The 27038-nt window shown below is 46.1% G+C and overlaps 1 protein-coding gene across 3 annotated transcripts in view; it reads right to left on the bottom strand.

Moving 5' to 3' along the window:
- The window catches only part of LOC142994328 (zinc finger protein 521-like), an 88506-nt gene that overhangs the window by 59286 nt on the left and 2182 nt on the right, over positions 1–27038 (bottom strand). For all 3 annotated transcript variants that reach the window (XM_076145111.1, XM_076145108.1, XM_076145110.1), the window contains exons 2-3: positions 21216–21269; positions 14115–14315 (exon numbers count right to left, since the gene is read on the bottom strand). Coding sequence is in view for 2 of the 3 variants with exons in the window: in XM_076145108.1 (XP_076001223.1) it covers positions 14115–14315; positions 21216–21269 (255 nt within the window). In the remaining variant the exon portion in view is untranslated. The remainder of the gene's footprint in view (positions 1–14114; positions 14316–21215; positions 21270–27038) is intronic.

The raw sequence follows: 27038 nt of genomic DNA, 5'->3' as shown, positions 1-27038 counted from the left end.
AATTATGGATAGTGTGATCATTATGGAGGTATTCTCATGTAAGGGAGGAAACTATTGAAATATAATATCAAAGGTTTTTTTTTTTTCTTCGTCTCACTGTGACGAACCTATTTCAAGGCTAAGGAATCAGTCGCCAAATATCAGTTATCACTGCAGTAACACTCATATCAGCTAATTACTTTTCACAGGGCCGTGGTTGACTAGGAGACACCAGCCATTATCAGTATGTGAAAAGAGAGACTGTTACTGTTACGCTATTAATGGGGGGGGGAAGAACTTGTGCTACTGTACTGGCTAATATAGACACATCACACAACGCGATGGCATGGTAATAAAGCCCTTGACACTCTTCCAATGGCCGCCTTACTTAGCTACTTTAAATATCAAGAGAATTACAAATAAGGTGACCTTTAATTAAATTTGGCATGCAAATAAGTTGACGAGTCAGGAGCAGCAGAGGGAGAGAGAGAGAGAGAGAGAGGGGAGGGTTCGTTCTAAGATTACCATTAGAGTCTTGATGACAACACGTAGAGCTTGAGCCACTTGGTAACAGGAGCCGCGCATTTTTTTTTTTCCGGGACCAGCGTACATGCAGCACAAACAGAGGAAGCCAATAGGTCAGAGCAGCGCTTTCTCCCTCACTTAATTTGTATTTTCCTTAGCGTTCCCGAGGTTAGTGAGGGGGCTGTCATCTCTGCGGCGGGTTCATTGTCTGCGAGGCGAGTTGGAGTTGGAGAATATAATCCCACGCACTATGCATACAGCGGGGAGGAAATGCGGGCACAGAGGTGGTGCAAACCCCCCTGGGTAATTTGTAAAACATGAGCCATGGCACCCAAAGCACCTCGCCGAGGCTGGGGTCAGGTGACTCGCGGGTCGCAGGTGCACCGTGGGAGCATCGCCGGTGTGAAGGCGCGCTTCAGCCGCAGACCGAGGTGGACAACAGCGGTGGGTGGAAACAGCGTGAGGATGAGATGAAATCAGAGATGGTATTGGCGTTTCATATATTGGATTATCTGCCGGAACATACCACTAGACACGCCAGTTTACTAAGACTGTTTGATTAGGATTCGGGCGGCATAACATCCTGCATGCACGGTCTCTGCTTTCCTAGGCCTCAGATAACCTTTATCCTATAGGGTTTAATTAATGTCAGCCAGTCCACGCTGCCTTTCAGATGGAAACGACTTATTTCTCTGCCCTCATGAAGCCCAAATCCCTTTGTTTCACTGGTGAGGTCTGCCGCCTTGTTTATCCCATCTACAGGTACTGCACCCTATTAAGGCCAGCACTTGTTACAGGGAAAAGGTTGAATTATTTACCAACAGTGTTGGGGGAGGATGGAAGAGGGAGAAAGGAGAAGCGAGAGAGTCATTTCATACATGGAACAAGAGGTGAGATTAATCATCCATGGACTTTAGGTATAAGAGCAGATTACTAAGGTACACAAAGAGCACACTGGTATACTGTAAATATAAAATAAGGGCGTAAAGGTGGATGAACGGCACAACACCCTGATCGACAAAATGCAGATATCACTTCTGTGCAAAAGATAATAAAGCAGAGATGAGGGGAGAATGTTCTCTGCTTCACTAGTAGGTGGAGGGTTCTTTTAAATTTCGATGTATGTGTTTTGTTAAATTGATACCAAGGGTGATTGTGCACACTCTTTACCGAGGGCAAACTGTCTGTATTCTATCTGCATCTCAGCCTCTCTGCACAATGCAACAAAACATACAGAAAACAAAAGGGAGCACAGAGGGGGAGAGCGCGGAGACAGACCAAACAATAAACTCAACCACAAGAGACAGAGTTTGACTTTGTGTGTGTGTGTGCGCGTGTGTGTGTGTGCGTGAGAGTGTGTGTGTGTGTGTGCGCGTTTGTGCATCAGAGGGGGAGACAGAAAGAGAGGAGGACGAGGGAGAGGGAGATGAAGACAAATGCAGAGAGGGAGAGAGACAGAGGGCGGCGGAGAAAAACGAAAGACAGAGGGAGAAATCAAATTTGCAAGAACATAACAAAAAGCTGTATCTCTGACAAAAGAGAACACACAAGGGTATTTGTCTAGCTGTCTGCACCAGCAGGATCCTCTGAAAGTTTATTAAACTAGAGCCCTTCAAGAGAAGGCAGAGAGTAGTAAACTATACTACTGGGGAGTGAAAGAGAGAGGGAGAGAGAATGGGAGCGAAGGGGGTTGAAAGAGAAAAAAGCTAGCTTTTCAGCCTCTGTCTCTCAGAAATTCTTTTATTTCAGCCATGCATTAAGTAACCTCCCAACTGAGTTCTGCTCCCCTTCCTGGTGTGGATAAAGCCGTCCCTCGGGGGAGCCGCTGGTAATTTCCAGCTTCGCCAGAAACTCAGGTATTAGAAAAGACCGCTTGGGGACCTGCCACAATATACCTTCACAATTTCATACGCTCTGAAAAAGAGGGAGCCCCTCCCACCTCGTCTACCCCCACCCTCCCAGTAAACCCCCTCGAGGGTCCCCAGTTCAAATTTCTGAAGTGCAGACAACGGGTGTATGTGTGGGGGAGGGGAGGGTGGTGGTGGGGGGCCCGTGGGACTGAGCACCAGCAATAGAAAATCCACTGCATAGAGGAGGGGGAAAAAAGCATTTCCTCTCTGGTCTGGCAGGAGTGCCTTTTTTCCCCTGGCTCCCACCAGAGGCTTTTTACAAAACATGTGTTGCTGACATGTTGACAGATTGCTCAGTGAAGTGTTAGGCGCATGCACACGGCTGGCCATTTAGGGGGACATGGCTTCCTACCCAACATCCTCTACCTGAGGCGCCATGTTTTATACATCATCCCCCAAAGAAAAAAAGGAAACAATAAAAGGTAAGGGAGTTGCTTCCTTTGTGAGGAAAGCAGAATATCAGAGAGCAAAGCGAGACGGAGCATACTGCTGCCTTAGCTGAACTGCGGCGATGGGGAGGAGCAACGGAAGTGAGAATGAGGGAGGGAAATGGTTTCAGGCGGTGGAGACGGAGATTAAGCAGAGAGGTGGGAGAAGGAGCTTGAGGATGGATGCGTGGTTTGCTTATGTACAGCAGGTGAGCTCGTCAAAACAAGTAAAAAAGCCCTGGACCTCCTCTTTGTATTCCTATAATATAGCTACCAATAGCAGGCGAGGGGATGGAATCTGATCAAAGGCCAGTTTCCCGATCCAACTTCTGCTCCTATCAGGGTATCGACAGCACACGTCTTAATCGCCCTGCGGCTCTAAAAGTGCTGCCGTGGCAACAGGATGGAAATGGGGATCATAATGTATTCATGGTGCCGGCGACCTGGGGGCTGCGGAGCGTGGTCTCCGGGGACCGCACTTTACCCAGAGCCAGACGTGTCTGGGCAAAATCACTCCACACAAGACAGCAGCGGAATACTGAGGAGCCGTGACAGGATGGAGGGAGGGAGGGAGAGTGAAAGAGAGGAAAAGAATGGATGCCGCAGAAACAGAGGGAGAGCCGGGGATAGAAAACAAAGACAAAGAAAGGATGGGACATTAGAGGTAAACAACTGCTGCTGAGTGTTGTCAGAGATTACAGGGGGAGAAGGAGAGGAAAGGTAGCATTACTGCGGCCCCAGATTGAAACCTCAGAACACACACGCAAAAAGAACAGAGGATTTAGAAGGAGGGAAAAAAAACTGGATGTGACTGGTGGGAAAGGGCTTGCTGGGATGAGTGGCTCTACCTTGAGAAGCCTGATGCTGCTTGACCAGGTGGGTGGTTGGCTGGGAAATAAATTGCAGAGGAAATTGGTCCAGATTATCAGGGCCACAAAGAGACATGGCCCCTTGGCCACGGGCAAGGATGGATAAATGGCTGGATGAGTAAATGAACAGAGGGATGGAGAAGCAGAAGATTGATGTCTGAGCAGATGGATGGTTCAGTTGGATTGAGAGTCCACTTTACCACCCCCCACCACCCCCAACACACACATACACACATACTTCACTCCCTGCTCATCCTATCCACTCCTGAAAAATAAATGCTTACGTTGGAGACATATCTTTTTTTTTGTACCCCCCCTGGCTCAATGTAGTGTAGCTCCCTGACCCTTTCCATCCTAATGATCTCTCCCTCCTCCATACATGTGCAAACACACACACACACACACATACATAGACAAACGCACGCCCACAGAAACACTCGTGCGCGCAAACAAACAAACACAAAGCTGTAGCCTGACCTGCTTTTCCTCAACAGGAGGGCAGCTACAACAGGCACCATGCCAGGTAAACATCCTCAAGCCTTGTGCACTCACTGCAGAGGGTAAAGCTCCACGCTTGAAACACACTCGAAAATACAGGGAATAGTCAATTATCTTTAGGACCGGGAAGACGTTCTCCGAATATATATCACTCGGCAAGACCGTCCTGCTGTGTTTGGCTAAATAACTTATGCACAATCTATTTTATATCAAGGTTCCTTCCCGTAAGAGAAAGTCAAAACGCTAGCTTTAAGAGGTGATGATTCAAACACGTTCAGGCCTCCCAAAATGAAAGGATTCACCTGCAGACCGCGGTGCATCCACTGCACTAACCATCCTCCACACGTAGCGCACCCTCAGGCATTCAAACTAAGGCCACAGACAACTCCCCTGTCTGTCTGCTCTCTTTCCCTTTCGCTGACAGGTTCTTCGACCGCTAAGCTCCAACAAGGACCTCTGTTTTTGTAATGACGGCGCAGAGCAATCAAGGGAGGGAGAGACAGACAGAGAGAGAGAGAGAGAGAGTGGGGTTGGGGGGGAATGAAAGAAGAAGAGTGAGAAAGGAGGAGGAGGAGAAGAAGAAGTGGAGAGGAACAAGGACAACAAGGTGTTCGCGCAGAGAGATGACCCCTGGCCATCCCAAGGCATCTGGTTTATCTGGCTGTCTCGGTAAGCCACGCACACACCTAACGACTCCAACCTGGCTCACATCCCACAGGTTTTTGTTTTTTTTATCCCAAATTACAGATGGGGAATGACAACAGCCTGGTTATTCTGGTAGTTCTGTTTCAGACAAGATGTCCTCCGTGATCCTAGAACGGAGTCAGTTCGGAACAAGGCCACAAGTTGCTGACAAGTTGTGTTTCCTGCATCATACGCACAATTGGATGTAAGCTTGTAGAACATCTGAAACGAAATGCATCTGCCTGGTCGATGCTGCTGTATTCCTGATTTGTATGCAGCATTAATAGTACATAACATCTCAAGCCGAAGGTCAAATATACCCATAAATCTGAGTTTCGCATAATGTTTGGGCTAATATGGAGATGCAGCCTGGACTCTAACCTCACTGATTTTTATTTTTTTATCCTGTACGTTGCGTGGCACTGCTGAACAGACCTCAATCTACTTCTGCAGTGGAGATTAGTAATCATCTAGGGTCTTCATATTGATGGCCAGGCTCAGCTTGTTTGCATATTTACTGGCCTCAGAGCCCAGTCGCCTGAGGTGAGAAGCAAATTACATTTCTGCTTACCCCCACGCGCACAACTCTCTCGCACACACTTTCGATTTCTATCCCTCGTTTTCTCTTCTTTTTTCTTTTTCCTCCCCAGCTCGTTTCTCTTAACATGCTGATCAGTCATCTTGTGGTAAGCATCTACGCCCGCCCTGGATGCATCCGAATAGCGGTCTCATTTGGCTAACATCATCACAGTGTAATCTTGTTGGAGAGAGCAATCAGTTTACTTTGGAATTAGGTATTCCGTTGGCGGGCCGGGAGAAGAGGGAAGGCTCACAGGGTTTAAAGGATGCAAACGAAAGCATGCTCTCCAGAATACAGTCTGGAGCCTGATTGGGCGATAACAACCCACACAGGCTCCATGTGAGAGTAATGAACGGCCAATGGGAGGCCAGAATAATAATGCAATTGGATTAAAATCCAATCACATGGTGGTTTTGTCTGTTGACTTTATTTGTGGGGTATGTTCTAAAACCCAAACCCACGATGAGGAAGATGCACCGTGCTCTGAAGGGGGCACGCGATGTCCTAATATAAAGATTACCACTCTGTTTACTACAGTCCAATTTCTTTTAGCCGTCAGTCCTTAGGGATTTTGCCAATCTTATTTGTTTTTAGTGCAAATATGTACGTATATGCCTATAAAATGACTCCGACAGAATGATGAAGAGATGGGAACAGTTGATACTTTTGCTGTCTTTCTTACTGCCCCGCGTGGCTTCGGCTGGACGTGATTTACTAATGTTTCTAACGGCTTGATTTATCACAGGGACATGTACCAAGCTGGCACCACACAATCCAAGCCAGTCGTTGGAGGCTATCTCTTCGTAGAGCCTCTCTGATCAAATCGATCGACTGCTTCAGGATGATCGATCAGCCAAGCAGGTTGGAGGTGGAATAGATTAGATGACCTTTACATTCTCAGCAGTGTTGGACCCCCACTGTCCACTGCTCTTAGCATTAAGAGGATGTCTCTGTACTACCTGACAGCATGACTTTACCCTCAAACCATTATATTCTGTACAGACACACACTGTTCCCGCTGCCAAAGTGTAGTCCAGCTGGTGGCCTTGGAGACCCTAAACGGCACCCATTCTGCCCATAAAAGGAAATTTATGGAGGCACCTTCCAGTCCAAAACTGGCAATTAGCGCGAAGGAACAAATGTGTTACTTCACGAGATATTTGAGAATCCCTGTCCTTGTGTGCTGCTGAACTCCCCATATCCTGAAGTGTAGGAGTGGCTGCACCACTGAGCCCAGCAGCAGCCCCCACCCAAACACCACCCCCTGGCCAACAAAAACAACCCCCGGGAGGTGCGGAGGAGAGGGAGAAAATGTTGAGCCGGCGATAGTGTGGCCCCGAAGTTCCTAAACCACACTGGCGAGCAGGATGCCGTCACAGCTGGCTCCGCTCCTTCCTGTGGGCCCGCTCCATGGAGCCGAGCCTGCTGGGAGACATAAACCTGTCGCACTGGTCACTCTTTCCACCGCCCTCCATCTCCCTCCTTCCTTTCTCCCGTTACTGGTTAGTTTGGCAAACGGCATCTAAGGAAAAAGCCCTCTGGGGATCAATGCGCAGTACATTTCCATGCACACATAAGCAAAAACCCCTGACCTTTGCATTAGTCTGCAATGGCACCATTCAAAAGCCTATGCAGGTTTATTTTAGAATATGATGTCTGAGGGCAGAGGACAGGTTGTTTGGTGAGAACTCTTTGTCTCACCGCCTTGTTACAGCCTGTCGACTCCTGGTGCATATTATCTTAGAGAAACATGCCACAAACAGGCACTTTGGCATTTGATATGCTAATACGGAGTGTTAATTACACACAAGTGTTTTTTCATGTTCATACACTTCACACAATTGTTTATTAATTCAAATCGGAGTCAGCGAATGCTCGTTTTCCACAAACACACAAGGCACCTGTTAGAGTGACATGTGATCAAAGACGAGTACTGCAAACAAATGTGTAGGAATACTAACTCAAGGTAAAGGTCGTACAAATATTTAACATTAATATTGTGCTTTGTGTGCGAAAACCTTTCACATCTGACATAATAAGTGAGGAGACAGAGTCCAGTACGTCCACACAAGTTTTGAAATAAATTTTTGCCTTTTCTTTGTGTCTAGTTATGTTTCTCTGTATCTGGTTCATCATTATTCTGGTGAGCAGTCCCACGTTTGAAAGAGAAAAAAGAAAATCATTTGAATTCCAGGGACCCAGAGGAGAGTGAGTAAAACCCAGAGGTAAGATCCAAGCTCGCTCTCCGTGCCCTTCTGTTGGCTGCCTACCTGGTAAACATCTCCACAAGCTCCTTGCTTTCAAAACACGTCAACCGGCGCCTATGTGCTTTAGACCGGCCGGCCAAGCAGGAATTGAGACTTTATTTGTTTTTTTCCTCCTTCTCCTTTTCTTTGTCTCTCATCCGAGTCACTGCACATAACCTGTCTGGCATTAATGATGTTGTTAATAAAATGGGGCTGGTCTGTGGGTGGATTTGCCTGGCAGGCCTGTTGCCTGTCCTTCGCAGAGATAAGCCCACTGCTGGCCTTATCTACCTCCCACAGCCCCACCCAGCAGTGCTGTGCACTGGACACACAACCAGTCAACTCATCACTGGCTAATTACCACCTCTGACTGCCTTACAAAGCAGGCCTGGATCTCACACTGCTGCTTCACTCACCGAGGCTCTGCATAGATTTTTGGTTTTCTCTACTCATCCCTATCTCAGTCTAAACTCACACTCTATCTCCACTCTCTCTAATCAAAAGACAACGGATCCTTTACATGCTCCAGTAAATCAATTTACAGTCACATAATCTAAGTTTGTTACTCCAACGCTGATTCGTGCTGATGATTATGGTGTGTATTCGACGTTTGAAAAAGTCTTTCGAATCCCTTAATCGTAATGGAATCTGAATTTTAACCAAGCATGATTCAGAATGTGTGGATTATCTTTTTACTGCATGTTACAGCTTCTGTGTGGGTGGTCAGGTAAATCTTGCGGCTACCTTCCAGCGTGTGTCTCTCCATTTTGAGACCGTTTCTCAGTGAGGGCTCGAGCCATTCTTGAACCAGAGTCGGTTCAGTCTCACGGCTTCGGCAGCAGCAGCCACTCACTTGTGTTACAGAGGGAGGGAGCGGTTTCTTTTATTCAATTGTTTTCCACTTCCATGAGCGTGTGCCAAGGGGGAGGAAAGCGCCGGCTTAACACGCTCTGCAATTCAACACGGCCAGACGCAGTCCTATTAAGATTTAATGTGCCATTCTTCTGCTTGTGCCGCTGAAAAAAGACTTGCAGGCTGAGGAAGAGAGTGAACAAAGAGCGGGCCAGGGAGATCTATGGAGAGAGTAAGAGACAGAGAGACAGAGAGACAGCCGCTCCATGGCCCGGCCTTTGTCACATGACTGAAGTCAGTTTCAAAGGGATGCTACAAAGTGGATGGGGAAATAACAACAGTGTTGGTGATATAGTGTTTTCATTCTGTGAATGTACTTTTGGGTGAGTATAGCTATGTTTTGTCCATGTGTGAGCCCTTCTATGGTGGCTACCTACTTAAGAAAGAGGTCAACTGGATGAAGTCACAGCGTGTGTTTAGCCTCTTGGGCGATGAATTATGTGTCGTCCAAAATGCAACGTGCAAGCACGCAGGTGCTGCAAGGCAGCATGTGCACACAAGTGTGTGTATACATGTCTGTGTGTGTGTTTGCATGACTAAGTGGATGACTGAGCGAGCAAATACATGAGAAACTGAGTTTGTTAGATAGAGGGGGGGTGTGAGTATGGGGGAGGCAGAGTTGCAGCGCTGGCCATTGTGCTGTCATTTCTGCCGTGAACACACAAACACCAGCGCACACATAAGCATAAACAAATGCAGCCTATTCTATTCTTATTTTGATTGTTTTTCTGCAGAAAATGCAGTTCTCGACTGACAAAGACCAATAAATACTTTATACAGTGCATAATGTGTGCGGTGTGAAGCACAGGGGAGAGAAAAAGAGGGCGTCCTCACGAGGGCATATGCTTTGAATTTCTAATGACACTCCTGTTAATGTTACTGGCACCGTCGCGCAGAGAAGAAATGCATGGGGACGCTTCGCTACGGAGTCAAACATGTCGACTATAATACTCTCTTTCTCTCGCTCTCTCTATCTCACTGCTCTACCTATCTCTCATTCTCAGGGACTCTCATAGACACCGACATCCAATACACACCCGCACAAACACGTACACACACACAGAGGGAAGACTCAAGCCCAATTCTGAGAGCTCACTCTAGCATGAGGTCTCTTTTCAGTGGCTGCGTTGTGCCAGAAGTAGCTATTCTCCCCTGACCGCCTCTCCTCCTTTCAAAGCCTTGTAATCAGTGCGCTGCTCTTTGTACCGGGATGTCGCAAGACGCCCCGGCAAAAACACAGCAGAATTTCTGATGAACGACGGCGACGGCGCGGAGTTCGGCTAATCAGGTCCTGCTCGCGTCGCTCCCCTCTTATGTCAACCCTTTTGAAGCAAATAATGTCAGTGCAGTTTGGCACATTCTTTTTGGCAGCCGCAAAGCAGCTGTTGGATCAATACACAAAGTTAGATGGAAAAGAAAAAACAGAGAACGGGACAACCAATTGGAGCCTGTTGGAAGCAGTTAGTAGAAAACACGGCCTGCCAGAGGCCTGTTCATAGTTGAGGGTATTACTGGATGTTTCCATGCAGTGGACCCAAAGACTTGATGTAAATGAATTCAAGCACTTCAAACAAACATGTCGTGGTTAGAAGTGGAAGGAGGGAAATATATATCTGTGGCTTTAAATGTCGTCTCGCCCCCGTCAGAAACAGAGACCTCATATTAGAAATTTGTCATATTACCACACAATGCATTGTGGGAAGTTCTTATTGTTTTCCATGAAGTATTCCTATTTCATTTGTATTTTTCTCATAAATCTGAAATGTATTTCGTTGAAGCCGAGTGCATTTTGCAATGTCTATGGGGAGGAGAATGGGGTAATCTACATATTATAAATCCATATATGGGCCAGTTATCTCTCTCTTTCTCTGTTGCACCCTCCTCTGATTGATTCCTTTATCTGAGGGAAGCAGAAGACATGCTCTGTTTGCTCGCACAGTGGCCGGCAGGAAAACAGAGAAAGACACTTATTAAAAAGGTCATCTCACAGAGGGTTAAAATAGCAGGGCACAGATCTCTCTAGGGGGAGCAGCCATGCCCCTCCTCTAGTGAAGGACACAAGAAAAGGTGTTGCTCAAGGGAGCTGGACCCGTAATGAAAGAATGGCCACCAGCCTGTCAGCCCATGTGTGCATGAGGCTATTCAAATGCCTTCAAAGACAGAAAAAAAGAGAGCGGACAGAGAAAGGCTTTGTGGAAATGAAATCTTTTGAATTAAACTCTGAGCTAGAGGTGTTATTTTTATTTACAATCTGGGCAGGTAAACACAAGTGGAAATGGCATTTCTCATTATTAAAGGCATTTCTTTAGTGAACAGGTATAAAAGCATGTTTCCTTGACGACCACAGCAATCTCATATCTAGCGCGTGAACGTGTTTTGTGCCAACTGAGAGCAAAAGTCAAACTACGCTCTTTCTCCGTGAAGGATCAGTAACAATACAAGGGTGTACAGACGATACAGTGAGACAAAGCATTTGTGAAGTGTTTTTGGAAAGGCCTATGGAATAGCAGCGCCTCCAGCCTCCTTTCTCCTCCCCAGGGCAGCCTAAAGCCCTGTCGGCAGGATGCTGATCCCCACACGGAAACCTGATCCGCAGCCATCCTGGAGCCGGAGGGGGGACGGGGGAGCGCACTCCCCCCGCGGAGCAACTCTACTTCTGCCCCACAGTTAGAGGGGTGCTCTGGGGGAACATTCCTCTAGCCCTGCCCCAGCCAGCCTCCACTCTCAACTCCCTAGAGAAGCATTCTTCCAGCCCTGCCCCAGCCTTCACTGGGATCTCCAGGGGAGCATTCCTGAAGCCCTGCCCCAGCCCAAGACGGACTCCCCAGGGACACATTCCTGCAGCACTCTCTCCCTCTCTCTCCCCCTCTGCCTCGCTCCCTTTCTCAGGCTCTCGCCTTCCTCTGCAGTCCAGCATTAGCACGATCGATAGCACCGATCGCATCGGGGACACGAGGCAATCCATACCCATGTGCTCCCTTAGCGCACTGCAGTGGTCACGGCTTAAGTGCATGGAAAGGTGTTATACCTCCGCCAGACGGAGGGAGACAATGGCTGCCATTGATCGGGGTGACATGTAACATCTTTCTTCTTTCTCTCGGGTGTGGTCAACATGCTGTGTCTGCTAAGACTTTTCTTGCGATTGTTTTAAACATTGCATTCACCTAAACAGCGTAAATGAGAATGATAATGAGGAGCGTGATAAGCATGCGAGGCGGTGAGCGCAACACATAACGCTTATGGGATGTCAGCTGGTGGAAAGGGCTGAGTTTTGTCAGGGAATAGCGAGCAAATCTGCATATGTGAATTGGTTCCAGTCAAGCTTGGAAATTTGTTTACAAAAAATAAAACATTTGAAAATGTAAAAATTGAGGGTTTAGCAGGTGCTGCTGGTTGATTAGAAAATGGTTTTAATAAAGGATCCATCTGTGAGTAGAGACTTGATGTAAGGCAGATTAATTGGTCATGGATGTCTACATAATGCCACATAGGAAATCTCCTCCCATATTCGAGCAAATACACAAACACACGCACACACACACACACACAGATATTCAAAGTACTTAGTATGCCATCTAGAAGTTTCTTTTCTCCCACTGTGTTTGAATACTAATAGAGTGTTTCTGCACAATCACAATACCCTAATGGCAATTACGTTCTTTTGTTTGGTTTCCATGGGGGCTCTTATCCAAACTCTTATCCAAATGCTTTTTTTTGGCATCGAGCAATTACGAGTTATTTGTCCGTAAGATTGACATTTATAAAAGGCAGGCTTAATTATAGGAAAAATATGGCTGAGTCACTCATGACTACATGACGACAGTGCTCAACATAAGGCCTGCACTCGAATCAAACACACCTCTCTCAGACCTATAATGTCCATTTCCTCTCAATTACAATGCCCGACAATTCTTAGTATTATAAATGAACTTAAACTTTGTCTTATGTTGTCATTTCCTGCGAGTGCCAATTTGAACGTTGGTACAAATCTGCACCCGTTTGATGAATTTTAGGTGTCATATTGGAGAAAAGGTGACAGGGCCTCTGCACTCACTTTCACTCTAAGCCGACAAATGCTTTTGCAGGATGACAGTCACCTGAAAGTGAACAGTACATTGATTTTCACACCTTCTGTCAAGTTAGTGCAACTTGAATTAGCACGCACACGAGTGCACGCAGGATTCACACAAGGGTGTGCACACACACACACACACACACACACACACACACACACACACACACACACACACACACACACACACACACACACACACACACACACACACACACACACACACACACACACACACACACACACACACACACACACACACACACCAATCAAAAGCACTCCTATAACACAGATTATCTATTAAATTAACACCACTGGGTGGGTGAGAGAATGCATATACACACACACACACACACACACATACACACAAAACAATGTCAAACAAAAGATGTGTTTATGAGACCTTAAAATCTTTGTGAAACTCATGGGACATCGACCCTATGATTTATGGTTTGAAGGCTGTGGGTTGCAAAATATGTTGATCTAACTGTGCTTGAATGTAAACTGAATAGGGGCTAAACAAAAATGTTGTTCCACGGAGCTTTTGAATTTGTTTTTCAGTCATGCGTTTTGGCATCAAATCAGCTTTGGAATGGTTGAATTCCGGTCTGTGTAATCTTGTCCTTTTGAACAAAATCGGAAGAGACAAGGTCTGTGTCTAAACACTGGGAAATGTGTGTCAGATGGCGCTTCTCAATGTGGGCCCATCAGGACGTGTAAAGGAGGACAGCTAGTCCAAGAGAAGCACATGGAAACCTTCAGTTCACATCATTAGTCCTGTCTGCCACCTTGTCAGGGTATTTATAGCCCTATTCATCCATCAACAGGTCAATGACACAGTCTGCCAATGGCATCCTTCTCTTTCAGTCCCACTAGGTATTACCACTGCGGCTAGCTAGCATCTAGCCCAGCAAAGGGACTTTCCTGGAGCAAGGATCTGTTTCCAGTTGGTGGTCTGGTTACTGTGGGACCTCATGGCTGGTTTACTGTATAACACTCTGGGAAAGTGTTAGAATTAGTATAACAGTGAATAAAATAGCACACTGGCACAGGCAAGGGCACAATACACACACACTATAAATACACACGCTGTAGAGTGCATAAACAGTGACCTATTATAAGCACATATGGAGGTCTGTAGTATATCTCGTCTATAGACTTTCATGTGCATAATAAAAATGTGCAGCGTGTGTGTGTGAGTGTGTGTTTGTTTGTGTGTGTGTGTGTGTGCCTGTGCTGTTGGACATCTACCAAGGAAGCTGGTAGTCTGGTGTTGTGCTCCCCTTGGTGCAGTGTACTAACACACATTGCGTGGCATATTCTCTGGTGAAAGCGTAGAGTGAGAGTGGGAGTGGGAGAAGAGCTGAGTGGCAGAATGGAGGGGAGGCTCGGTGGGCTGAGCGTTGTTTACCTGTCAGCTGGCATTGATTAATCTTGTGTTCGGTGAGATCGCTCAGCGACTCGAACACCTGCCGGCAGCTGTCGCAGCTGTGCAGCGCCGGCTCCTCGTCCTCCTCCTCTCCCTCTTCTCCTTCCTCTGGAGAGAGCAGCCTCTTCCTCAGACGCCCGGCCTCACCATCCTCCGCCGCCCTCTCGAGGGCGCACTCTGGATCTGCCGAACCACAGGAAATGACAGTGCCACATAGTCAGTAGGGTGACCCTCGCAGTGAGGTACTACAGCTTCCTCTGGGTGACAATAAAATGGATTTCTAGACTCTGGATTTAATAAAAACAATAATAAAAGCTGTAATAAAAATGCAGGTTCAATTTGGGCTTGTGTAACTCAACCACTCATGCCATAACAAAACTGTTGGGCAGGTGAGGGTGAGGAATATACAGGCACACACACACCCACACACACACATGCCTACGCACACGCAAGATGGCACAATGCTTACACACAAACCTAACACACAAACACGCACACACACCTCTGTTATTAGAAATGGTTTTACGTTGTGTTTGCCCTGCTTCACCCAAGCAAAACTTCAGTATATGAAACTAGACTGATGGGAATATTTGTAGTTAATAAATCCAGGATTGCAGTTTTGGCTGGACTAAAGAAATATGAAATTCCACCAGAGAGCGCTGACTTGCATCCGTCAGCGTGTGTCAACGGACAAAGACCTCATCCTATAATCTCGACATCTAGGCCAGGACCGCGTGTGCACGTATGTGCACAGCACAGTAACACACACCAAACTAAGATCGGTGTGTGTTAGGCTGTCGTCACAACACACTTCCCTAAATTATTCAGCCTTGCTCGCAGGCAGCCGTGGGTCGCGCACATCAATATTCTTCAATCCATCTGCAGTTTTGTCTCTTGTTGGCTTTGTGCTGCAGCAGTGCCAGGGGTGGGTGATTGACTACCATCAACGAGGACTCAGTCATTCAGCTCAACTCTAATCTGAAATAAGGCGTTGCTAAATTTCCCAACCACAAATCAAGTCTGGTATTATTCACTCACAGCAAACATCTTCTTTCAGTAGCGAACCTAAGTGTACCTGACTCGCATCTTATAATTAGGCTATACGACCTGCAGCCCCCTTTGCCTCCCTGCTGTGACTACTGCACTTCACAATAAGACTGATTAAAAAGCTATACTCAATCACACAATTATGTCCCACTGCTTTGGCCATTGTGGGGGGAAGAGGAGAAGCCTTGGCCTCCACTTTACTGGCAGCCATTTTAAGCCCAACAGATGCTTGTGTGTTCCTAAGCTTATCCTCAAACTCTGGATCGGAACATTCGAAGGAAGACTATTTTTCTCACCTAGCGACCGCCGCCTCAAGGATGAGGAGTGTGTTCCACTAACGCGTGGCAGTGCCTGGCGAGGGGCCGCGGGCGGACTACACATTGGGGCAGCCATTTTAAGTCCTCCTTCTAGGGTGCTCTTAAACTGTGAAATTCCTTGAGGAAAGGCGTTCCAGAAGTCATCAAGGCCACCCAGGATTTTTCCTTTCCCCCCACTTGCGCCAAGTATTGATGTAACATCACACCCTCCATTGTCCTTCCCTCTTGGCGACGGAGGCTCTCGGAACATGCCCTCTAAAAATATCAGCGCTGTGGTCCCAAGTGGGACCATGCAGAACAGAACAGAAGGTGTTTCAAGAAAATGAAAATCCCAACCCAATCCTCACAGATGCGGGCCTTTCTCGCTCTGGGGGAAACACTTCTGACTGGGGCCAAAAGCCACACAATATAGAGTTATGATTCATCCACACACGCTGACACAGAATTCACAATATCCACCCCAATGTGAAGACTTTCACGTGGTTACCGGAGCGCCTGTCTGCAGCGTACGTTCAGACTTGCAACTTTTTTCTTTTTCCAGTGGCCTTTATGAATCATTAATTTACATCATATTGCAGCTTATTCCTGTCTGAGAGCAAGAGAGAGAGGGAGAGGGAGGGAGAGAGAGAGCTACATTTAAGCGTGATTTATCTGAAATAAAACAGAATGTCTCGGTGCAGGAAAAAATCCAAACGAATGTCATTCTTTTGTTCATATTGGCGGATAAATGCTTAAAAAGAAAGACGCTGGAAGGGTTCTTTGCTTAATCCCCAAAACACTTAATTTGATTCCTTTGTTTTCTCTTGTTAAAAGTGATTTAAATGAAACTTGGGGCGACTCCACATTGGGTCGACGCTCTCGGTCGAACTACGTGACCTCCTGCGATGTGGTCCTGAAAGTGTATACTTTCACATGTAAGGATGGGGGGTGTGGGGAGGGGGGTGGGGTGGTCGGGGTCTTGACATGGCAAGGTCACGTCCAACAGTGGGATTAAAGAGCCACGTCAATACAGAGGTTCCTGTGCCTCTGGGCCTCATACAGTAATCCATCAGATCAGGACATCCTCTCCGGCACGCTCTCTACAGGCCGGACAGCAGATCAATACCACCATGCTTAGAATGGCTGACAATCACATGAGGAATACAGCTGGGCCTGATGCGGCATACTGAGAATTTTCCATAATTCCTAACACCCTCGTTAATTTTGCTAATGAGGCGGATGGCGGCGGTGTACCAGGTAAGAGCGGAGGGAAGGCGAATTGACGACAGATCCATACTCTGATATGAAGAATGAGTGCGGCTTTAAATTAACCGGGAGGGAATATGATGAGGAAATTAATGGAAGATTTTGAAGGATGAATTTTCGGCCATTATTGGACTTTTAAGCGCACCGGTATTGTAATCATAAAAATGTGGAAATCAGAATGTTGATTGACATCTTTAGAGCTGTGTAATATCCGTCTGAGTCTGAGTCCATCCATCATGCAGACTCTTGTCTCTTATGGTGCCTGGTGACATTTATCATACCACAACTTTCATCTTGTGAGATGGAGAGTCCCATGGACCCCCCACCCTTTTATTATTGAATATTTCTGCTGTTAAATATTTATAACCTTTTAATTGATATTCACTTCTCTGCTCTATTAGCCCCACCAGGGACCCGTGGTCCCTAGCAGGGAAGCCTACCCATGTCCCCCCACTGTCTAGCCCACACACTGAGACAGGCGGAGACACTGACCATGGCGACGCGAGGGAAGGGCATGAAAGGAACAATAGGGAGAGCTGAAGCTGTACAGTCGGAATTTAAAGGAATTTTCATCGCAACCTCTAGCTCTCAGTGTAATCCTGTCTTAAACATCACAGGAGATTCTACTTTTAACCTCAAGCTTGCAGATGGAAGAAAATGAGAAGAGCCGAGAACGAGAAGAAAAAGGCGCCTGAAAGTTGTTGTTGGGTATCAAGCTATCAACATGTGAAAACTTAAATTTATTCAAATCCCATCTAAAAACCAGAGTTTGATATCACTGAGGGCTATGTTCTTACTTGCCTGTAGATACCGCGCGAGCAGCTCCATCAGGGTTTAGCCGGAGTCTTTCTTTGTGCAATGAAAGACCTTGGTGTCGAAAACATCATTATCAGTTCACCCAACTCCTCCATTCTCCATCATCTCCCAGAGATTCTGATCCTGCGTTGCCCCCTCCCCGCCATCCCCACCCCTGCAACCACCCACCCCCAAGTTCAAATTAAGAATTTATTTTAACCAGCGAGCAGCTTCTGTCGACACATGTCGGCGGGCCTGATCAAAGGTGAGCGCGCTCCTTTATCAGAGTGAGGGAGGCTGTCAGAAATAGGAGGACATTAAGATTGAATAACCTTCACACGGTTGCCGGCACCTCATTATTTAAAAATCTAAAACTTTTGCAGAGCACCCGCCATATATAGGTCACACTACATTCTAATGCCACATGTGCCTCGGAGTGTATCCTCCTCCTCTTCCTCCTCCTCCGTGTGGATGGGATTTGGGGCTCTCCACTTAGCCCCGTCACATCCACTGATCCCCCATCATTAAAGAACGTCATGATCCGACGACGGGGCCGCGAGCTTGACACTTGCCACATTGTTAACGATTGTCAAGGAATTTGCATCTGCGTTCACACGGTCCATACTAGCGATTCGATTCATCGCCTTCAAGCCGTCGGATTCATATTAGGGATTATCACCGTTGAGTATTTCCAATGCGTTTGGAATTTGAAAGCGGATGAACGGAGGAGGCGTTTGTCAAATGCCATTTCTCTTAAATCGCAGAAAAGAAACACACACGCATTACGAGCTCTAACAGAAACAGTGACAGGAATGTTTTCCAGCTTGTTACATGCAGTAAATAAAAGAGGTAGTATATTTATGAAAATTTCATGACGCATGCTGACATGAAGATAGAGTTTCACAGAGAGGGAGGGGGGAAAAAAGGAAAAAGGTGCCACGCAATTACAGGAGGAGGAAGAACAAACAGGAGGAGGACGAGAAAAAAAAACACACAGCAAATATAATCACAGGTATACAGATGGCATCATTCACCATTAAAATCTTTGCAGCAGAAATGATATGAGCGCACGAAGAAGAATAGAAATCAAAGCGACTGAATGAGAAACAACAATTGAATATACCACATGCTCTCCCTCTCTCCATCTCTCCCTCTCCTTCCCTCCCTCTCACACAGGGAGTGATAATATTGAACGGAGCGCCTTGCTATGCCATTAGTGCAGTAAAACAACAAAGGAAATGAATAATAGAGAATATGATTTTGTGAAGTGGTGGAGTGAAAGAGTCCTTTCCTCTTCCTGCTGTAGCGAGCCCTGCAGTACATTGATCTGCGGGCTGCCTCCACCTAAGCCAGAGCCAGAGCGTCTGAGACGCAGCACCGCCACGCTACGCTACGCTACTGCATCTCGCCACCCAGACACCCCTTCAGATCTTCGCACGGCACTTCTTCTATTCCGCCTCAGTCCTCTCTCTACTCTCTGACAGAGCTTGCGCCATCTTCTCCCCCCCCCCACACCAAAAAAAAAAACAGAGCCTCCATCTGACATAGCCGAGAGCGGAAAAAAAGAAAGGAAAACAAAAGAAAGGAACATATATATAATAGAGAGAAGAAAGAGCAAGGAGCATGTGGTTATAATTACACACAGGCAGCACAGTGGTAAAGCCAAGCCGTAGATCTTAAGCCTGCTCGACACTCTCTGGGTAAAAAAAGCATGCTGCCTCATTAAATCTCAGATATCACACTGTTCCTGCCCCTCTGCACTAAGCATAATACTGTCAATCTTTTAGAGGACCTCTTTTGTTAGCATTTCTCGTTCGCCTCGGCTACATATCAAACATGAATGAGAAGCGGGATGCAGGACCTGCAGAATGCTCGAGGAGAGGCAAAGGAGAGCAACTGTGGGTCTACTTATGAGGCAGCTCTCTGCGGTGTGTCTGATTAAGCCCTGAGCTTGTCAGGAGTCTAATGGCCATTGTGGCCGTGTCTGCTGGAGTGGCAAATGCAAAGCAGGTAAACTCCTCTGCTGTTTTCCATTTGCAATGAGAAAGAGCTTGTTTGGGTGGGAAGCAGTTGAGCCAAAAGCATGAATTACTGCCGTCGTGAAGAAGAGCTTGAAAAAAAAAAGGAGTGACGGGCGAAACACTAGGAAAGTTCGCAAATTCCCCCCTGAATAGGTCCACAAATCTGACAAGGACCTTAAAAAAGTGCAGCTACGAGGGAGCGCGTGTTTACATTGACCATTCGTCACGGTGCATCCTGAGCCAGGGTTTTAAAAAAAAAAATCAGTCAGACGAAGTCAAATGAGGAAAGTGAGAAATTAATTTGTGCGCCCCCCTGATTTCTCCACAGGCAGACATCGATCATGTGGTGGCTGTCTCCCCTCACTCTGGAGATGGAGGTGGTGGAAGGCCGGGGGGGGGGGGGGGGGGGGGGGGGGGGGGGCGGGAAGGGCGGTGGGGGGAGAGGGAGATTCGTGTGTCTGAGGGGGTCGTTGTAATCAGGCACACTCATTAGCTCTGCTTTGGCTCCGGATGACAGGAGGTCTCCGAGGCGAGTCTGCCTCTTATGCCCAGTCCTTCATCCCTTGAGCTGGGGTTAGCGGGGCTAAGGAGGCAGATTCTTTCCCCAACACCAGCCGCCGATACCCATCCATACAAGCTAACACAACAGCAGCACACAGACACTGGGTGCCGTCGTTAAACGCGGGGAGGAGATTACAGAGACTGTGGCGAACTGGACTCAGACTCATAATGTAGAGAGCCTGATGTGTGCCAAGAGGGCTGAGGGCTGCTTTAGATTAAAAATGAAGATGAATCCGCTACACGCCGCCGCCGCCTAATTTTGTGAAGAGCTTTGTGTTGAATAAAGAAGAGGAGAATACGGAAGGTGCCCAGCATATGGCGGCGTGATGCAAGCGGGCCGTGTGTTTTTGCACAGGAGCAGTCTGAGAGCTGTGGGTAAATGCTGGACTAATGTGGCAGCCTAGGAGTACCCAGGGTCCCCAGCCTGCTGGGCAAAACCATCCATATCGGGTTTAAAATAACCACGCCTGAGACTTAACCTTTACCAGAGACAAATGAAATGAAAATATACAGTGTGGCGCATCAGGAGCAGGCTTCATTCATAGGGGGCTTTCTGCTAGCCTGACCTGAATTACCGCTCTGTTCCTGGAGGGCCACTGTGAATGGCACGCGAGGAGACAGGACACATTCATCTGGGCAGCTCTATTCTACATCATACAGAAAGCTGGGAAACAAAGATGCTAAAAAAAAATAAAATAAAAAATAAAAAAAGGGCTGGAACACACAGAGACAAACGCAGGCAGACAAGGGCAGATATAAGCACACCTGCATGCATGCGTGCACACACACAAGCACCACAAACACACAAAGAGAAACACCTGAGTGGGCTTTGCTAAAATACAATGTGCATGCATTCTCTAGCACTTTCACTGGCTCATAAACACACTGTAAGCATGCGCGCACACACACACACACACACACACACACCGAGTTTATCACAATAACAAAAATAGCAACACATGAACTGAACATAATTCATATCATTTGAGGTGCAAGATTCTGCACACACACACACACACACACACACACAGACACACACAACACGCACACAATTCACTTTCCAGCCTAAAATGATGAAATATGAAATGGAGCATTACCGCTTGGAATGGCAGTCTGCCCAGGACTGTGCTGGTCCTCTGTCACATTGTCTTCTACTGCCAGAAAGAGAGAGAGGGGGGGGGGGGGGAAAGAGGGGAAGAAACAGTTAACAGTGAAAAACAAGTTCGAAACATTGAGATTTCCTTTTTCTTTTTCATTATTTACTATTGAGATTTTTCTTGTGGAACCTCCAAGAGATTTCAACAGCTTTCGACAGCTCAACCTGCGGTTTGGGAATCCACGCAAGCCTTTCATATGTATGAGGTTTGGCAACAAGGTAAACAGCCACCCACGTAAATAACATATTGGACTGGGTAATGACGTGATGAATAATGAACGTCTCCCATGAAACGGCCTCCCAACATCAACAGTGACCAAGTGAGAAACACCTTGATGACTGCATTAGGCAGAAGGTTTTACAGAGCCGGAGTTAACTTAATTAGAGCACGGGTCTCCAAAACAACATGTCCAGGATTAGAGTAAAAACTCTAATGACGCAACAAAATAAATCTGATATTTGAACATACAGTATGTATTCATGTCAGTCAAAACAGTCAAAGTATCCGCAAAGTGCTTTGTCTGTTTTCATACAGGCTGGTTGACAAAATAGTGTCGGCTCGATCGGCACTCAGATGCCCTTATTAGGCACCTGGGAGCTAAAACCACTTTTGACTTTTTGACAGAGGCACTAATCTTGACAAACATAACTTCTATTTGGTAAAAGGCAAGAAAGTCTTTCATTGGAGCCCTATCGGAAGTGGTGAGGGTTCCTTGTGGCATGTCAAAAACGGGGAATGAAATGGATTTTAACAGCGGGACGAGAACAAAAGAGTCTCCCACCTGTTCCATGTAAAATGAGGGTCTTACTGAGGACTTCTTACGCCTCAGCTTTCCACCCCTGCAGTTGAAATGCATTCTCCATTTTGTCTTTTCTTTTTAGCCTTTCATTTTCCTGGGCAAAAAAAAGGGAAGGGGGGAGTCTGACAGGACCTCCCAGTAGGGAAGTGTGGCAGTGATTGCCAAAGCAGAAACTGGCGCACATTTAAAATTGCACAAAATATCCTGTACTTTGCATAATTAAGCCTGGATCCTATGGTGGCAGAAGCATTCCCCTCAGGGGAGCATGAGTCAGTGTCAAGTAGGGTGTCAACCCTCAGTGAAAAATGAAGAGGAAAGTGTCGAGCTGTTTCTTACGAAGACGGCAAAGGACGATGTGTCTGTGTTTCACTGTCAGGCCTTGTCCGGCTAAAACTGTATTCCCGAGGAGCTGCTGCGAGAGGTTTTTGTTCAAAACAACCTACGTAATGGAATCGGCATATTACTTTAAATACGTACGATAAAGCTGCCTAACATCAGAAAATATCCCCCCCCCCCCCCCCCCCCCCCCCGGTAACAGTTATAACGGTGCACATAGGCTGAAGAAACGGACATGCGCTTGTAATTAATTAGGAAAAATCATTTAGAAGTGATGGAATAGTTGGACACGGCAGAGGTACGTATATCCCTCAGAGTCACCCAAGACCACTGAATGCAGCCAACACACAAACACGGTCCTGTTAAAGGAGGCCTTAGTGACTGACGCCCTGAGAGTTTAATGAGTTTCTCTGGCGCTGTTGCATCCAGGATCATTTAAATGGGCAGCAATAGGGGGGTCCTATTAAATCCCCCATGGTTCTATCAGAGATTGGCGGTGAGCTTGAGTTTTTGTTTTGATTACCGTCCCTGTTGGTAAGATGGGGGAGTTCAGGCAGAAAATTCTATTTTACAATGCTGTAAGAACTTAAACATTACAGCATCCTGTGATGAATTGTCACCTCTGACAACTTATTAAAAGTTTTGCCATTTAAAGTAAACACATTTTATTGCAAATGTGCTGATTTGCACACGTCTGATAGATAATTAATAGCTAAGCTTCCCGCAACCGTAGTAACTGTAAGCTGTCAAGATGGATATGTGACGCTGATGATCAGCTAAAAATGACAGACTTTTAATTAAATATATGTTTATTTGATTTGCTACATTGTTGTTAACGCACCACTGCGATTAGTCAATTAATGTTTGACAAAGTGGAGAGAATGACTGAGCCTCAGACAAACTGTAGTCCTACTGCGAGGTTCTGTTGCTACAATACCAAACACACATGGGAGCGTTTCAGCGCTGCTCCTTTGATTTTCAAAACAAGGAGCAGAAAAACATAATCCCACAACAAGTGTCACAGCATTAAAGGCCACTAATTAACCAACTGGCCACACACACACACACACACACACACACACACACACACACACACAAACACAACACAAACACACACAACACAAACACACACACACACACACACACACAAATGAACGCGGAGCAACTGTCATTATGTTGTGACTGACAATCCCCAAGACAGAACATCTCCTTCAAAAGGATGAATTAATTCTCCGGGAAGATACGGGAGGAAAAACAAGAAACTAAAACAAAAGCAAAATAATAAAGAGAGCAAAACTAACCAAAACAACAACAACAACCAAAATGATCGCCGCATTCACAGTCCATAAGTCACCACATCCTCATAAATCTAATGAATTCAACAGACATGAATAAGCAAAACATTATAAACTCTCAGCAGCTTCTACCCCTCCTAATCCATCAAATGAGTTCCTGCTGTGTAAAAGACTTGAGTGCAGAGAAATGGTGTGTAGGCGCAGGCGAGTGTGTGTCTGTACATGTACGTGTTTCTCTGTCTTTACGTGCCGTATGTGGGTGAGAATGCGTGTGTCTGTGTCTGTGTGTGTGTAGACGCGTGTATGGGTATCTCAGAGCACCTCCCTCCCTCTCTCTCTCTCTCACACACACACAGAAAAAAGGCCCTGAGTGTGTTCCTGGATATGCGTGACTCATCTGCTTGGTTACAGCCAGCTTGGACGATACAGTGCCGAACACAATGGCTGTGTAATCCGCCCTGACTGACCGGGAAGGAGACGCTCGCCACAGGGACTACAACTCAATTTAGCTCAGGTCAAGGGGTCAACCCTCCTCAATTAGGGCTGGGAGGGGAGGGAGGAGGACACACACTGCACATGAATAACTTTCTTAATGAGCATTATTTGAACTGGTGATTAGTGTCATAAATTATTTGCAATAGAGGAGAGTGTTAATCAGATTGCGTAATATTTGTAATCCGTCATTTATTGCTACGTGCTGTAATCAAATTTTAAGCATAGTTATTCTGGAATACTAGCGGCAACGTCGTGTCATTCCTCAATAATCCTCTTGCAAATGTGCTGGCTTTTTCAAAAACGATCTGCAGCGTTCCAGCTATTTGTGGAGACAAACTAGACACATGCAAATAAGCGGCGTATCATTTCATATCTGCTGCAGTGGCGGAAATCGATCACCGAACTCTTCCTCCATGTGGCAGACGATCCATGACAACAAGACAGACACATGCCCACGGAATGAGGAGAGATATCGGCCAGCTCCCGCGACACCCAGTCAAACACTCCGAGCCGCATGTCAGGAGCACTGACAGCCGTGCTAATGGGATTTTTGCACGGCTCTATCATAATTTCCTTAATGATAATACTAACCATATTTTTGTGTCACATTAGAAAAGTGTTAATGGGTGTTATGCCACAGATCATTAATTGTGAGCAGACTAGAATACTGCGGCTTCCCAAAACCAGCGCTGACACAACTGTTATTAGTCATCTTAACAGGAAGAGAGGGGGGGAAAACAGGGAGGAATGCTTTGTGTTTCTGGAATTTTAATATTCACATTTAGTAAAAGGGGCTTTCATTTCATCTACAGTTTAATATTAAACACATGTGTGAATTCAAAACATTGAGCTGATGACTTTTCAATTTGCATTTGTTTTGTTTTTTAACTAACATTAGGGTCAGGATCCATTTTTTGTTGTTGTTTTTCCAGGCCTGTATAGGGACTTAAAAGGGGGAGTGGTTACGTGTCCCTGAGCGTGACGGACAGGCTCAAAGCCTGACATAAACGGATAAAAAATAATATTACACACTTTTTACAAAAAAGAAAACTACAAACATGACACTAGTGGAATATAAAGATCTATATTTTTTAGTTTTCCTCGATCGGTCACATTTGAATTGCAGTGTCATTCCCCATATCATCACATGTAGGAACGTCAAATGATTCAAATGTGAATCCAGTTTGTGGCAGTTTGCTGTTATTGACTTAACTTTTTAATAAGACCTTCGCCGATTCCTTAAATTAAGCTGTTATTTCTGTTATTTATATTTTTAGTGTAACATAATAGTTCCTTCATGTATTGCCAAGCAAAATTCCCGGAGTTCCCTCATGTGGCGACAAAACGCAGCCCCTAAAAATACATCAAATATTTAAGGTGTGCATGACACAGTGCTGATTTCATGACAACCTCTGTACTTAAAGTAAATGGCGCAGAAAATATATTTACATATGCAGATGAAGGGAGCTGGAAACTTCCTCCTCAGCCAACAAACACATTAGTGCTGAGGCTTGAGAGTGTCATTTGTGTTCCCAATGAAAATATCAAGGGCCCGGTCTGGCATTATTCAGGAAGTGCTATAGGACAGAGGCAACGTGGCAGCGATCACACACACTCACACACACACACACACACACACTCTGTGCAGGATTCTGGAGCCGGATCCTCCTTCCTCCTTGCTGCACGCCACGCTGAACTGACTGAGGCAATGTGCTGACCCGGAGCTTCAGCACATCAAAACAAAATTACAATGTGCCTACAGTTGAGAAATGTAGAGGGCTCAGGATTGAGTAAATGTCAGTGGCTGGGGTGAAGTGTTTGCATATAAGCGAATGATGTATGGTCTCGTCCTGTGCCATTTATTCCCCCAAGCAATAACGTAGCCGGATCTGTCTCTCAGACTTAATTGAAACGGGACTTGTAATGTTGCCCTTTTCCTCGATGGGACCAAAAACATAACCTCTGACTCCCACAAGCAGCCAATACTGAGAAAGTGAGGGGGTGGGTGTGTGTGATTGGGGGGTGGTGGGGGGGTTACACAGGGGGGGCAAAGAGTACCAACTGTCGGGTGTTATTTTCTCATCTCTTCTACATACTCTGTCCACGCCAACGCCAGTCTCTCAAACGCCACACATGATGTCCATTCTACCTTCCCTCCGTTTTCCATCAGCGCCTGGGTTTATTTTCCTTTCTGCAGAACAAAGTGTTCTTTCTGTGCAGGAAAAAAAAGCACTATGCGTACTGACCACTACCTCAAATCAGCAGAATCTATAAAAGTGAAACGTTAACTCGGAAAACCACATTGTATTCGCTAAAAAGGTTTGCTCGTGTAAACACACTCCCACATACTCAGGCGAAGGAAAACACACACAAACACACACCACAGAGGAGCAGATTCGGCTTTGTAAATTAATGAAGAAAAAAACACAGAGGCTCCCCAAATCAGAGTTCTCCTCTTCTGGCAACAATAGTGAGGAAAACTGCCTCCTGCAACTATTTTAAAGAATGACAAGTAAAGTTATTGTGGACATCTGTATAAGTGGAGCTCTGTCCCCGAGGAAAGAGATAGACAAAGAACAATAAATAACATCTGCCTGGCCTTCTTTGGGTCTAATCCAAAACAGGGAAATATCTATGACGTATCTGCATATCTGCTCTGCTCAAGCAGTCGGGAAGGAAGACATAAAAGTCTGGACATCTTTTTTCCCCCAATTTCAATTTCAGTCCCAATAAGAAAACAAACCATGTCACCGCTCTGACTTCATTTGCATACTGATTTTCTCTCTTCCTCTCTCTCTCAATCTCTTTCACTCTGTCCCTCTTTCTTGCTCACATACA

This window comes from Genypterus blacodes, unplaced genomic scaffold (genome assembly GCF_046128005.1).
Source record: "Genypterus blacodes isolate CSIRO-AG114 ecotype Tasmania unplaced genomic scaffold, CSIRO-AGI_Gbla_v1 ptg000029l_1, whole genome shotgun sequence".
Taxonomy (NCBI): Eukaryota; Metazoa; Chordata; class Actinopteri; order Ophidiiformes; family Ophidiidae; genus Genypterus; species Genypterus blacodes.
The sequence above is the reverse complement of the archived record's forward strand: the minus strand, read 5'-3'. Positions and strand labels throughout refer to the sequence as shown.